This window comes from Ziziphus jujuba, chromosome 5, assembly GCF_031755915.1.
Source record: "Ziziphus jujuba cultivar Dongzao chromosome 5, ASM3175591v1".
In the NCBI taxonomy this organism is placed as follows: Eukaryota; Viridiplantae; Streptophyta; class Magnoliopsida; order Rosales; family Rhamnaceae; genus Ziziphus; species Ziziphus jujuba.
The window spans coordinates 3350621-3366551 of NC_083383.1; the positions used below are offsets into that span (position 1 = coordinate 3350621).

The 15931-nt window shown below is 36.6% G+C and overlaps 3 protein-coding genes across 4 annotated transcripts; all 3 read right to left on the reverse strand.

Moving 5' to 3' along the window:
• Positions 1 to 796: 796 nt before the first annotated feature.
• Positions 797 to 3633, reverse strand: LOC107420512 (putative receptor protein kinase ZmPK1). The gene has a single exon (XM_048476283.2). The coding sequence runs from the start codon at positions 3467 to 3469 to the stop codon at positions 1076 to 1078; it is 2394 nt and encodes a 797-aa protein (XP_048332240.1). The 5' UTR covers positions 3470 to 3633; the 3' UTR covers positions 797 to 1075.
• Positions 3634 to 4874: 1241 nt separating this feature from the next.
• On the reverse strand, positions 4875 to 7899 carry LOC112491990 (putative receptor protein kinase ZmPK1). The gene has a single exon (XM_025074672.3). It carries the CDS (start codon positions 7572 to 7574, stop codon positions 5157 to 5159), a length of 2418 nt encoding a protein of 805 aa, XP_024930440.3. The 5' UTR covers positions 7575 to 7899; the 3' UTR covers positions 4875 to 5156.
• Positions 7900 to 8361: 462 nt separating this feature from the next.
• LOC107420537 (protein MRG1) lies at positions 8362 to 12362 on the reverse strand. Of its 2 annotated transcripts, XM_025074674.3 has the most exons (11): positions 12214 to 12362; positions 11932 to 12135; positions 11726 to 11779; positions 11521 to 11534; positions 11104 to 11240; positions 10373 to 10413; positions 10094 to 10198; positions 9900 to 9979; positions 9639 to 9808; positions 9205 to 9289; positions 8362 to 8664 (listed from the first exon to the last, which is right to left on the reverse strand). In XM_025074674.3, exons 2-11 carry the CDS (start codon positions 12115 to 12117, stop codon positions 8583 to 8585), a joined length of 954 nt encoding a protein of 317 aa, XP_024930442.3. In that variant the 5' UTR covers positions 12118 to 12135; positions 12214 to 12362; the 3' UTR covers positions 8362 to 8582. The 2 variants fall into 2 exon arrangements, with proteins under 2 accessions (XP_024930442.3, XP_048330926.2); XM_048474969.2 differs by lacking the exon at positions 12214 to 12362 and having other exon boundaries at positions 11932 to 12207.
• Positions 12363 to 15931: the final 3569 nt, after the last annotated feature.

Here is a 15931-nt window from a genome sequence, read left to right on the forward strand (position 1 = left end):
AGGACCATATCCAAGGATTCTTTTGCAAATGATTTTATCCTCTTGAACAAAAAATCAGAAATCTAAAAAACCATCCATTAGATAAATAGTGACTTGGTTCCATTTTGCCATTATTGAAGGATTGAAGAATTAAGTGAGATCTGGTTCTTGAATTTTTATTTTTTTTTATTATTGTTTTTCCTCTGTTAATCGACGGCCCATCGGTAAGTTTCTCATTGTTCAGAGAAATTTGAGTGCTGGAAGACGAGGAGGTGACAATCAGAAAGTACCCAGATAACAATATTGGGATATTAATCCCTGGGTAGAGCGATTTACCGCTCTCAAATGGCATAGGGATTGGGCAGAAAAACCCCAAAGAAAACACTCGATTGCTTCATAATTAATCTTTCAGGTCTCGATTTCAATTGATGGTTTGGGGAAATTTCAATTACTGTTGTAATGTGTTGCCTTGACCAAGAGTTAAAAAGGATTAAGGAAAAAAAAAAAAAAAAAAAAAACAAAGGGCCGCAAACGGCGTTTCTTACTTTGATAGTAATACACGTGTCAGTTAATAAATGGCAGGAGTTCTGAGTGCTCCATACGCCGGGAGTATTAGAAATTTTTCCCTGGTGAAATACATACCAATCACCGTAGAATCTTGACGCAAAATGAGTGTTTTACCCGAACGAACCCTATCTGGGTAAAAGGGAACACGCATGAGACATGAGTTAAGCCAAATCGAAATTTTTGGTGAAAGCAGTAAACTTTACAACTAATAAACTTTATTTATTTATATATTCACACATACACACACACATATTTATTTTATATTAAAAAAAAAAAAACAAAACAAAACAAAACATAGACAAGCACAAATAAAACCAAGCACAAGTCCTTACTAAAAAAGTCCCAACTCTTACACAGTTTTTGTATCCCCAACTTTTTTTTCATCGTGTTCATATTCCCCGAACCTAGCCCAATTGCTCACCAGGCTCCTTTAGATACTCGGCCCATTTTTTTACAAACTCCGTTCATGTAACTCTTTGCTCTCTCCAATCCAAATCTATAAGTTCTGCTATAATGGTATCCTGAGTTATCATTGTTTGTCATGGTGTAGAAGCGTCTCAAGTACATGGCTCATGGTAGGTCTTTTATCCTTATCTTCCTCTACGCATTTCAAGGCTACTTCCAAAAGAATTTTCATTTTTTTCATGTCAAATTCACCTTTCATAGATGGGTCCATAATCTCTTGTAGCAACGGTGCCACTTCTGAGGTTCCATTAACCTTGTGCCTCACCCACGAAAGAATTGTACCGCCAAGCCCATTAACATCAAAGGCATAGCATGTTGGGCTTTTCCCAGTCAACATCTCCAACACAACAAGCCCATAGCTATACACGTCCACTTTTGATGTTATGGGAAGGTTGGAAATCCACTCGGGAGCCATGTAGCCTCTGGTTCCTCTAATCCTGGACAAGCTTGAATTGTTAAGCTCCCCTCTTTTAAGTAGTTTAGACATGCCGAAATCTGCTATCTTCGGCTGATAATTGGAGTCTAGAAGAATGTTTTGAGGCTTTACATCGCAGTGTAAAATCCACTCCAAGCACTCTTCATGCAAGTAAGCAAGGCCTTTTGCTGTTCCCACTGCAATCTCGATCCTCTTGTCCCAACCAACCGTATTGCTATCTAAATTTTGTTTTAGTGATCCATTCTCCAAATACTCATACACCAAAAGTCTCTGTTTTCCCTCCGCGCAATATCCCCACATCTCTATCAAGTGCATGTGATTAAGCCTACCAATGGTGTTCACTTCTGCTAGAAATTCAGCTTCCACTGGATTAGCTTCGTTTAGTCTCTTGATTGCTGCAACTCGAGCATCCGGCAACACACCTCTATAAACAATTCCTCCTGCACCTTTTCCAATCTCTTCGCTAAATCCCTTTGTGGCCTTGTGTAGCTCTGCAAAGCTATATCTTCTGAATCCAGTTGCAGCAAGAAAGTAGCGTCCTACATCTGCATCCGAGTTTTGGTGACTTGTAAGTAGTAAGTACCACACCAAAAGAAAACAGAGAACTTCAAATCCACCCAATCCACAAGCAAACCAGAGCATGAATTGCACGAATTCATTGGTATGGCCTTTGGTATACATTCTGTCCAGTTGCTTAATTCCTTGACCCAAGCAGTTTAAACTAGAGATGTTACTGTCGGAAAGAAGGAAGGTTTTGGGGAGCCTCAAATACAATGTTCCTGGAAACGATGCTGCTCTGTATCCATTGAGCAACATAGTCTTGGGGTAACAATTAGAATAACCATTGTCCTCGTAAAATGTGAATTGGAACCCCATGCAGTTACACAATTGCAAGCATAAATCCTCGCATTCGGAAATCGTATAGTTGGGGAAGAAGCCGTAGTCATACCCATAATATTCAACACTGTCGAGTGGGAGGAATTTAGACTCATTTTTGTTGCAGGAAAGCTTGAATTGTGGCTCACAACCGTAGGACCAATCAGTTTGATTCCTCAGCTTATATCCTGGAATACAAGAGCATTCCCTACCACCAGGAACGTAATTACAGATGCTGTTAGCTCCACAAATGCCATGAATATTGCATGTTCTTGGATATGCTTCCCATGAAAAAACCCAACGCTCTCCTGCATTTTTTCGACTGTACAATCGCAAATTACCATCGTACTCAATCTTCAACCTTCTCTGCATTCTCACACCATAATCCGCCGACACAAATGTAAAATCATCAGAAGAAGTAAAATTCCCAAAGGAATCGAGTATGGCAATTCTACTGTTATTGTAAGTGGACCTTCCAGCATCCGTACTTATAAGCCATGGGTATGGCCAGTATACACTCGAAATCTCGATACCGTCATATAGCAGAGTTAGAACATTGTTGTTGTCAAAGAAAAGCTTGTAGAAACCAGAGGACAAGTTGGTCGGGCTTCTGGACGAGACAAGCTCTACGGATCTGGTGAGTGGTTGCTCCGTAAGAAGGGTATCTGCAGGCCAATCAAAGCTTTGCCATAAAACGACACCTTCGGAACTGAATAAAACAAGATTGCCGGAGTTGTAGAGCTGCAACCGGGTCAATGAGAGAGAGGCGGTGCCTGTGGACCAAACGGTTGCCTTACCGGCGTCGGTCAATATAAGATTACCTGTTTTGAGGAGGGTCAGCTTCGAGCGTCTTCCATTGACCGGGCTGTCACGATTTGCCATCCAAACGACGGCCCGATTGTCGTCGTTGTAGTAGGATGGCTCGCTGAACCATATGGCGAAGCAATATGCATTGTCTCCGACCGGGAAAAAGCCGGCGGTGAAAACTCCTTCTCGTGAAGTTAAAACGTCGCTTGGTTTATCGATAGAGAGAGACAAGCCTTCACCCAAAGTGTCAGGCATAGAAGATGAAAATGGATAAGAAGTTGACAAACAAAGAATATGCAACACTAACAAATTGGATATGAATGCCATAGCAGAATCCATTCATGCAAGCTATGCTCCCGGAATAAAATACCAACATTTAAACTTGGATATGTATATAATTAAGTTGATTGTGGTCACTGTATCGTTTACATTAAATTTTTAATTCGAGTTCGGCGGCCATGACTGGACTTCAATTCTGAGGGAGGTTTCTACTATATATTAAAATATTCAAGCAGCTTTAAAATTATTATTAATTTTATATTGAGATTTTTATGGATTGGATCGAGGTCAACCAATTTTCTTATTCACAAACGGGTATTTACTAAGCAGATTGTTTCTTCAGCTATCGGGTAACCGTGTAAATTATAATATTATTTGATAATTAAGTTCAACTATACAGCAATGTCTAAACATTAATATTAAATAGTATCAATTTGGATAAAGGTCGTATTCATTTCCATTCAAATCATTAATTCAGCTTGCAAAATTCAATGCATTCTACCGTTTGATTAGGCTTTATTTTATTTCATTAATAGTATTAGGCAATTTGAAAACATAGCATTATTATTATCTTTATTATTATTATTATTTTGGTCAATAAGCATTGCATTATCAACGACAAATAGATACATGGCAGCTGTTTTTGATTGTCTACCGACGCAAAGGCCATTCTTATTAACTTTTATTTTGATACTAGAAGTCGAATGCCAAAGACAAGTTTCGACCGTTGGATAAAAGACACACCTTCATCCAAAGGTGTGGAAAGCATTGCAAAAATTCTGGGTGAACACCGGTCCTATGTAACGGAGGGTGACTACTCAACGACTTCCACAACAACTTGACTACTGAAATGTTTAGTTTTTTTTCAGTACGATGTATACAGAGAGCCTAAAATTTTTAAAATAATATTATAAATAAAACAGAATGCAAATAATTATTTTTAAAAAAAAATTAATAATGACATATAAGTGTACGGTGCAACCTAGATACATCTTCTGTCGCATTAAGAAAATAATTATTCCAAATATGTTTGCTTTCATATATCAAGGTGGTGTTATTACTTTCATCTTTCATCTTTATCATTTGCCAATAATTTTTGCTGTCTCTCTTGAAAGAACGGCATTTGGCATTTTCCATCAGTTAATGAACCCGGTTTTGTTTCTTCTCTTGAAATCCGCAAAAATATTTCGTTTTAAATAGTATATATGGCAAGTTGCAAATAGATTTGAATTCACTCGATAGTTGCTAAGTGATCGGTAACATATGGTACGTAGAGGAAAAATGGACTTTGTTTCTTCTTAGGAATCTGCAGAACTCGATGTACATATAAAAATCTATTAACATAATACCTAATTATTTGCACTAAACAAACATGTTTCACTTCACCTTTGGCTTAGGGAGAATAAGCCATGTAGCAAACCAACCGAATTTCCAACAAGTAAAAATATCTGCAACTTATATAGTATATATTCTTTATATGTAATAAATTTTTTTTGTTGAATTACTAAAAGCTTTAGCTTTACAATGTGTAGGATTCTTCATCAATTTCAAGACGTAAAAGCACTCCAAACCGGTTTCTTAACTTACAAAAACAAGTCATTTATTTATTATATTTTTTTATGAAAGAAAAATAGAAAACATAAACAAAAAAAAAGGCTCTTACTCCAACTTAGTCCAATTTAACTCTCTCCAATTCCTTAATTATTTGCGAATATCGTTGAGGCATGCACCATCATAAATATTGTCCTTAGTGATCATTCTCATGGGGTAGAAGAGTCTTAACTACTTGACTCATATCAGGTCTTTCATCTTTATCCTCCTCTACGCATTTTAAAGCTACTTCCAGTAGAATTTTCATCTTCTCCACGTTGTATTCACCTCTTGCAGATGCGTCAACAACCTTTTCCAGCCGTGTTTCCATTTCTGGAGCTTCATTTACCTTGTCTCTCACCCACGTAACTAGTTTCCCGTGCTCTGTTTCCCCTGTGGCATTAAGCTCACGGAATTTGGTGGTCGGGTTTTTCCCTGTCAACATCTCCAACACAACAATCCCATAGCTATAGACGTCCACTTTTGATGTGATTGGACGGTTGGAAACCCACTCCGGAGCCATGTAACCTCTGGTACCTCTAATCTTGGATACACTTGAATTGTTAATCTCTCCTCTCTTAAGTAGCTTAGACATTCCGAAATCTGCTATCTTTGGCTGATGATTAGAGTCTAGGAGTATGTTCTGAGGCTTCACATCGCAGTGCAAAACCCATTCCAAGCACTCTTCATGCAAGTAAGCTAGGCCTTTTGCAGTTCCCAGAGCAATTCCAAACCTCTTCTCCCAATCAAGCATATTAGAGGATAAATTTTCTTTCAAAGATCCATTCTCCAAATACTCATACACCAAAAGTCTGTGCTTTCCCTCTGTGCAGTATCCCCACATCTCTATCAAGTGCATATGGTTTAACCTCCCAATGGTGTTGACTTCTGCTAGAAATTCAGCTTCTCCTTGGTTAGCTTCTTTAAGTCGCTTGATTGCTGCAACCCGAGCATCACATAATACACCTTTGTAAACAATTCCTCCTGCACCTCTTCCAATCTCTTCGCTAAATCGCTTCGTGGCCTTGTGTAGCTCTGCAAAACTAAATCTTCTGAATCCAGTTGCAGCAAGAAGGTAGCCTCCCATCTCTGCACCCGAGTTTCGTTGGGTTCTGATCAATAAGCACCACACCAAAAGAATACAAATAACTTCAAATCCACCCAATCCACAGGCAAACCAGAGAATGAATTTCACCGATTGCTTGACAGTACTTTGTGTATACGTTCTATCAAGCTGTTTAGTTTCTTGGACGGAGCAGTTTAAACTGAATTCCACTAAGGAGTTCGGCTTAGAAAGGAGGAAGCTCTGGGGCAGCCTCAAATATAAGTCTCCGGAAAGGCTCTGCTCTCGGTATCCATTAAGCAATAAAGTCTTGGGGTAACACTTAAAATTACCACTGGATGGTACATATGAGAATTGGAACCCTTTGCAGTTACACAATTGCAAGCATAAATTCTTGCACTCGGCCAATGTGTAATTGGAGAAAATTCCGTACTCGTACCCGTATAATCCAACACTGGAAATTTGAAGGAATGTAGATTCATGTTTGGTGCAGGAGATATCGAATTCTGGCACACATCCAGAAGACCAATCAGTTTGATTTCTCAACTTATATCCTGGAATGCAAGAGCATTTCCTACCCATACTGGGAACATAGTTACAGAGGCTGTTAGCTCCACAAATACCATGAATCATGCATGGGTCCGAAAAGGCTTGCCATGAAACAACCCATCTCTCTCCTCTATTTTTCCTGCTATACAATCGCACATTACCATCATAGTCAATCTTCAACCTTCTCTGCATCTTCGTACCATAATCCGCAGACATGAATGTAAAATCATCAGAGGAACTAAAATTTCCCAGGGAATCAAGAATGGCAATTTTGCTATTGTTGTAGGTGGACCTTCCGGCGTCCCAGCTTACAAGCAAAGGGTCAGGCCAATAGACACTTGAAATCTCTATACTCTCATATAGTAGACGGAGAATGTTGTCGTTGTCAAAGAAAAGCTTGTAGAAACCAGAGGAGGAATTGATCTGGCTTCTGGAGGAGACAAGCTTTGTGTATCTAGTGAGTGGTTGGTCGGTGAGAAGGGTGTCTGTAGGCGAATCAAAGCTTTGCCATAGAACAACATTTTCCGAATTGATCAAGACAAGATTGCCGAAGTCGTTGAGTTGCAAGCGGGTTAATGATAGAGAGTCGGTGCCAGTGGACCAAACCGTGATCCGACCTGCGTCGGTTAGTATAAGATTACCAGTTTTGAGAAGGGTGAGTTTTGAGTATCTTCCATTGACGGGCTGGTCCCGATTCGCCATCCAAACGACAGCCTTGTTGTTGTTTTTGTAGGATGGCTCGCTAAACCATACGGCAAAGCAATATGCATTTTCCCCCACAGGGAAGAAGCCGGCAGAGAAAGTTCCATCCGGTGAAGATAAAACGTCTTCTGGTTCGCCCACAGATAGTGATGAACCTTCGCTCAAAACATCAGGCTTTGAAGATGAAAATGGTTGACAAATTGACAAGCAGAGAAGACACAACACTAAAAAGTTGCCAATGGATGTTATAACAGAGGCCATTACGGGCTAAGAATCAGGAGCAAGATTCGCTTCCAGTTTATCGATCTTTTAATTTGGGTGTGCTGACTCAATGATTTTTATTTTTTATTTTCTCTTCCTCTTTTGGAGAGGGGGGTGGGTCTAGATTAAAGTTTTGTTTCTGGTTCGGCTGCCTGACCCAACTTAATAATTCGGGTGGACTTCAAATTTTTAAGCAGTTGAAAAATAGTTTTAAATTGAGATTTTTTGAATAAATAAATGCAGATTATAGTATCACCAAAACAAATAACTTAGTCATGCTATAGTAAATTCATAAATATAATATCATTCAGCAATTTGGAGACAGAAAGTGTGGAAGTAATGCTGACAATAGATGATATTCCAAATTAACCGTTTAGATGTTAATATCAAAATGATTTTCAGCTTGAAAAATTCAATGCATTTTATGCTTTGATTACGTTAGCAACTTTTTTTTTTTTTTTTTAACATTTAAAATCACCCTGCAATGCAAGCATAGCATGATTAACCAAATATAATACTTGGCGGCTGTCTTTGATAGTCAGCGCAAGCAAAAGCCACTCTCATATCTTCTGTTTAAACTAATAACAAGAGGAACGCCGAGGACAGCTTTTCCCCTTTCGATCATGGACCCACCATCATCCAAGTGTGGAAAGTATTTCCTTTCTCAGCCGTTTACCTGCTTAATTTTTCAGCAACTTGGCCGCACAATTATTTTTCTGTTACCAAGTAAATAGAATGCTAATAATTCTCAAAATAAAGAGTATTAGATATTAATTACTATATCAAGTAACTTGAAATTGTTCTTATATATTTTTTCTTGGCATTGTTACCAAACAAAATATATTTGTTTTCTTCCACCATATTTGCCATAGTTCTTATACTGTTTATCTTCAAACAAAGCATCTGAAATTTTCCATCTATAAACAAACATGACTAAGGAAACCAGCAAACATACTGTTTTAAGCTACTATGAGAAAGTTGTTACAAGTACATATATGTATTAGTGAGTTAGTCGTTGCTGCTGATTTCAGTATCTTCATGTACATGGTAAGTAGAGAGGAAAAATGCACTTCGATTCTTCTGTAGGAATCTGCAAAATTGAATTTATATATGTTAGTCAGACTGCTAGAGGACAAAGATCAAAACTCATTGTTAAAATAGATCGTATTTAATCATATTATCTTGAATATACAGAATTATTTGCTCAATTTCCAGTCACTATTGGCTCATGAGAAGAAAGCCATGCACCAAACAAACAGAAACTCCAACAGGTAAAAATATATGCAACTGACACAAGTTCTTTCGGATAAAACATTTTTACTATGATAACCGTAAAAAATTACCTGAAACCATTTATTTAATGTAGTAAACTTGTCCTATAATTACCAACAGCAAGAAAAGATGTCAAATTTGTACAATTCATTGTCTGTCGGCAATGTTGATCATTGTGGATGAGAGGTTCAAAAAATGTCAGTCGTATGCGTCATTGGAATCCTGATTCCAGTTACTTATATTCCGTGGAAATCAAACTTTCACCATAATGAGATATCCAGCTATAATACACTAATAGCACGACACAAAATAAATATACAATTGAAAACATGTCCAGAAGGATGCTTAAAGTTCATACTTTAGAAAGTCAACCAAATTTTGCTGCAACTCCGCAATTGTCTTGTCTTCAATTTTGGCAAAAAACAGTATCTCGGGCAACTTAACTGCAGGATCATTAAACTTAAATTAGAAATGCAACGCCAAAGACTTTGGATATCCGTGAAAGAGAACTTCTAGTTACCCAAATCAGGCAATAACATGAAGCTTTATATAACAAAAGCTACGATAAAGCAACTAAAGGAGACTTTTAGAAGCTTGGATATTCATATCCATTTTTACATAACCACTAGCTGTAATCCAAACATAAGCACCATGAATTAGTTCTGAAGCACTAAGAATAGAGAACATGAATGAAACCATAACAACCAAAATCAATATACAAAAATATCCACTTGCACATCCAAAATAATGTACTTTTTTTCTCCAGGTAAACCATGGACAGAAGAACCATACCAAAGAGGCGTAGTAGATGTTCAGCACCATATACAGTTGAAGGAGACACATCATCTGCAATTGCCTCCTTATATTGCTGACGCTCACTTTTGTAGAGTAGCATCACTGGCAACACTTTGTCAAAGTAACTACATAATCCTTTAAGAATTTCTCCAACTGGATTAGCTCTCCTAGATGCAAAAGATAAAGTTCAAACATAAGAACAGAAAAATACAAGTTAATAAAGAGAAACGGGGGATAACAGGCAGGGCAAGAACTTACAAGCCATCCTTCTTTAGCCTGTAATCTAGATACTTCTTCACTATGTCATCCACATTTGGGGTACATGGAAGTTTAACAAGCTGCAACAAAGGGCACAAAACATATTGCTGTTATAGCCACCAACAAAAATAATATAAGGCATCGTTTAATCCCTGTTAAGAATGAAGTAGTTAAGTAATATGAAATATAGAAACCTTGCCCATGTGAGTAACAGATTCACAATCATCAACCAGCTGCTTCTTTAGTTCAGGTGGAATTTGAAGGCTTACAAGCTTTTCCATACATATGGTGCTTTTCTCCTAACATCAGCAAACAAAGGCTTGGTAAAAACACAACAAATTATTGATATAACACCTCAGAATGCTAAGACTCGAAACAAAGGATGGTTATACGGACTGACTAGAAGTATATCTAAAAAGAGCAAGCATGTTGAGATTGTTTAATGCTTTACGGACCACTGAATCAAAGCTTACCCTAACAGCAGAATCATTCTTTCGCTTCTTGCCTCTCATCGCTGCACACAATTTCATTTAAAAGCTTAAAGATATAGTGTCACCTAATTCCATGCTATAAGGAGTACATGCAATCAATTTAACGTGAACACCAAACAACAATAAAGTTCAACCAACTAACTTGGAATACACAATTATACAAAAGAATGAAGGTTTTGGAAGCTATGGATGAACAAAGCATATGGTCAAGTATGTATGAAAAGCAATAATTTATCAAAGATGATAAAACTTCTTTTCTCTATGAAAATTTTGAACTAAAGATTTCCAACCTGCCTTTAGCAGCAAATTTAATGCCAAAGATGCACGGCCAAGAAAATTCATAAATGAAATCTTTTTCTAAGCTAGTCAACCCCCAACCTGCAATAGTACATGAGAAGTAAGTTTGCCGCATTTTAGTTGCTCTTTAGTCTTTCCCCCTCTCCAGAGGTTTAAACTATGTCCATAAGCTCAGCAGTTGAATTCAACTAAAAGTAGGCATTAGGCAACTTTACGAATTTATCCTTCGACAATCTTACACTCTCTTTTTCTTTTTTTTCTCTTTTCCGGTTTATCAATTAATAAGAAAAAAGATCCAATATCAAATCCAAACACAGAAAAATAAAACGGACTTGAGTGCTTGTCCCACATTTAAATGGAAAGAAGAAACTACAAATTTTATTGGCAAAGACCATGGATAGAGCCAGCATTTATACATTTTGGTTTAATCTGCGAAGATCGTGCAAGTTTTGTTCTTTTGTCCTTTTCTTGTTTTGCGTTCAGGGCCCGTTGTTTCTGCACATTCTCTTCAGTGTGTTTCATCAAACGCTCTACACCTACCCATTCATCCCAACTGTTCAAAAATCATAGTAAGGTAAGGAAAAACAATTCAAGAGTTTGTAACAAGAAATATCAGCCATGAATGTTGAAATATATTCGTTTTATTGTCTAATAGAACTCCTAATCACCATTCTTTAAGACCATTAGAAAACAGAGATATTCAACTAACAATGAAATCTTATTAGCATAGGCATTGAAGTCAACTGACCACTGTTGACAAGAAAATCACAACCAACTTGAATGAGACCGTACTTGTAAATTTTGAGAGCATTGTAGCAGGAGTATGTACTCACCTTTTATTCCAGCCCTGCAGAGTAAAAGATCAAGCAATCAATTAATATAGTATAATAAGGATTAACAATTTCTCAAGAATCCTAGCGAAGAAAAATAATATATATATATATATATCCCAAAAAAGAACATGAAAATGGAGAAGGCACGTATAATGGTAATGCACACCCGCGAAGAATAATTACTAATAACTTAGCAGGTACTTACAAGGTAGTGGACATAGAACTTCAATTCATTCATCTGATTATCAATCCTCGTCACCTTGCAAGCAAAAACACGTAGCAGAAATAAGAATAAGAAATTTCCATAAACGTGACCAATCAACCGAGAATTAGACAGTGGTGTGGTGAGGATGTAACCCTCCATTACCCCAAATTAGGTTGTTACTTGGTTGAAAGTAAAATAGGAAGTACCTTGGCGTCGTAAATTTGAAGGTTATGAAAGGCGAGGACCTTTTCACCTTTTGAAAAAGGGATTGAATCGGATGGAGGAAGTGAATTGTGGATGTCGGAGTCCGTTTCACCAGAGGTACCACAATCGGCACCTCCGGACTCCGTGGCGGAGGAATCACTACCAACTCCACTCTTCGAGCTTCCCATTATGCAACAAACTTCGCCCTGTTTGAATTGACAATTACGATTTCTTTTTTTTTTTTTAACCTCAATCTTATAGTTGCAACAAATGCATAAGCTTACACTGAAAGTCAGAAGGAACGCTTTGATTGAAAATGGTGGCAGCGATCACCATGGAAACATTAAAAAAAAAAAAAAACAAAAATTAAAAAACAAAAATAAACCATCAAAACGACATCGTCTCTTGGCATTTATTGCACAACTCAACAAAATTAACCCTCCTTTTTTTCCACTGGATGATTGCTTTCCCCTTTTTATTTATTTGGGTAATAGATTGCTTTCGTTCCGAACTTAAAAAAAAATAAAAAAATAAAATAATGCTCCTAAGGGGCCTTATTGGTTAAATTAAAGGTTTTTTTTTTTTAATTAAATTTTGGTAGCTCATGAGTACCATTTCTATTTTTTGGGCGAGAATTATGTCTCTCTCTTCTCTGGTTAATACTGGAATAATGGATTGCTATTACCGTTACTTAATTGAATGTTTACTTTGAAACTTTATTTTATTATTATTATTTTTTTGGGCAAAAAAAAATGATGTATCATAAAGATTTATAGATATTCAAATTCGAAACATATATATATATATATATAAATGAAATTGCTGCTGCTTCTGCATGACAAATATAATTGAAACAAACATAAAATGAATTTAATGAATACAAACAAATAGCATCTCTGCTCAATTTTACATATCCCAAAACCTAAAACGAATACTATCTCAATCTGAATTCTTGAGAACCAAGAATGACAGTAGTAGCAGTGCTCCACTTATTTATCAAACTAATAATGATAAATAAAGAAATTTGTCAAACCGCAAAAATGAATTATGAATACATGACTTGTATGATTTTATATCAGTGTCCACCTCCGCCAGGGCTTGGACCAGAGTTTTTGATTCCTCCAAGAGTTTGAGCATTGGTGAAGCTGTGACCTTTGCCTCCTGGACTTGGACCTGATGATCCGGCTTTGATTCCTTCAATGTAAAGCCCATCAAAGAAAATGTCAGTGCCTCCGTTTAAATTCAGAGGACGAGCTTCTGATACGGAAATCAAAGAGCTTAGGAGGACAAGTACGGTAATGAAAATGCAGATCAGAGGCTTCAAATTTCTGCTCATTTTGATTATAATCTTAATGAGCTTGGAATGATATAATCTTAAATGCAGTAAAAGGCTTTGGCTTCTGAGATGTCCGTCGATGTGCAAAAATGAGAGATATGAGTGCCGTATTTATAGAAGAAGAGCGTTCAGCAAGGTGGCCAAAGAAGACATGCAATTTACCAGGGGTAAAAAAGGAAGAGTGCAACATCCTCATCCAAACATGTGTTGTTGGGTTTGAAAGGTTTTGATGGGTGGCTTCTTTACAGTAGGAATGACCATGAGGACGTAATGCATGAAATCAAAGAAAAAGCATTCACAAAATAAAGCTTATAATATAATTATCGTCTACATATTTTTATTTTTATTTTTTGGTGAACAAATATTGTTCAAATATGGTTGTGGAAATCACACAGATTGTATATCTGAGTAAAAAGTAGTATTATTAAAGAAGAATTTTTAGAATTCTACCATAGCCTTCGAAACTTCCTAATACTACTGAAAATCACACATCGTTCAAAAAGCCACTCAAGACGTCATGGGTGATGAAGCCGGCAACTTTTGTTCAGAATCAACGAGATTTCAAGTCAAAGTGACCTCATTCATCACAAATCCTAAACCAAATTTGACACAAAACTTTGCTCGATCATTTTTTATGTTTAATTTCTGTCTTACTTATTTTATTTTGCTATTTCATGTGGTCGGAAGCTTCGCGTCTTGACGAGGAAAGATCCTCGTCTAGGTGAGATGAGAGCTTAATGTTCCATGCATTAATTTGTGGTTAGTGTTATTATTTTGCTTAGTAAGCTTATAATAAATTAATAGTGGGTGTAAATCAATCTCGATATCTGATTTTAAATTAAGATTAGAATTGAGAATTTTTTATTTTCTTTTAAGTTAAAGCGTTGCACTTATGGCTCACTAATAAACCCAATTAATTTAAAAAATAAAGAATATGACTTTGTTAATTAAACTGATACTATTTATAATTGTTCACCTCCAAAAGGGACCAGACTTCTTAACCACCCCCACCCAACCCAACAAGAGTTTGTGCGCTGCTGAAGAGCCATTCCAATACGTGAGTAATTTGGGTTAAAGGGATCTATGAGATGCCGCCAACCGCCACCTCCGCTTCTTTATAGGAGGAAAAAGGACGTAATGCACGGAATAAAAAGCATTTTTTATTTTTATTTTTTGGTAATAGGATTAGAAACCATTTACACAATAAAAAACTTTAAAAAATATTAACTTTTAATTCCAAATATGGATATCGAATGTCAAATATTTTACCTTTGAATGAAAAGGTAGTAGCATTAAACTTTTAGAATTCTGCTTCAGCTCGCGGAAGTGCCTAATCCTGCTGAAAATTATATATATTTCAAAAAACTAATCACGATTTCATGGGTGATGATGCCAACAAAAGCATATATAATATGACAAATCCCAAACCAAAATGGATCCATATTTTTGCTATATTTTAATGCTTTTCTTTTTTTGTTAATTATTTTATTTTTCTACGTCTGTCTGATCTCATGTTTGGAAGCCGACCATGTATTGCGGAAGAAATTATTTTATTTACTTATTATTATTATTATTATTTTGAGGTAGGGAAGAAATTAAGTTGAACGCTCCATGCATTTTGGTTATTACTAGGCTAAATAAGCTTTTAAATAAGTCTTATTGGAGTGAATTAAATCTTACTATAGGATTTTAAAAAAAGGAGATATATATATTTTGTGCCCTTTTAGTACTAGACTCCTATGTAAAATTTTCATTTTATTACATTAAGCACAAGTGTAAAATCCTAATTCTAGGTTTTATTAAATGGAAGTTTTATTAGTTGGAAGGGTATTCACTTACAGGTCATATGACCCAAATGGAAAGTAAACGAGGAAAACAAAAACAGCATGTGACAAACAGAATATGACCCAAGGGCCAAGCATAGGACGGCATTAGAGGGAGGTGGACGAATAAAATTGTGTAGCTCCACTATGATGTCTCTTCTCATGCCCGTCCGTTCTCTGTCGATTGTCGAATATGTATACCAAAAGCCCCAAAATCCAAGGCCTCTCCTATTATTCTAAAACTCATGTGGCATAAGTTCATTTGACAGGCAAAGACACACAGCTGACGCCACTTTGGTTTTTTTGGCAGAAAGTGTATGTCCATGTACTCTCCATTCACCACAGTGTCTCTATTATCATATCATGGCAGTTCAATTGAAACTCGTTACCCTTGTGTGATGGATTTTTTTTATTTTGTTATAGATTATTTTAATAGTGAATAACCGTTGTGTTTCATTTGGTCCTAGGCATAATGGTAGAAGGGCTTGAGTTTTTTGGTCCTGGTGAATGAGACAGAGTCCACATTTTACTAGCCCCCCGGCGTTTTTGTTTTTGTTTGGTCTCTTGGCCCTCATTCCCGCCTGAAAAAAATACTCCAATTCTTTGGATACGCTTCTATATTCATATTCAAACATTGCTTATATTCAAAGGTTAAAAGGGTGGTGCGGATTTCTGACTTTTCTGTCATCAATTTTGAATTGGAAATGCACAGGGAACCAAATTAGGGCCATAGAAAGTTAACCCATTCACTTTTAAAGCCCAAAGATGGTCCTATCTTGAAATCGGAAACAAAAACATACAAATTTGTTGGTGGGAATAGATTTCTCATTTGGCATCTTATCA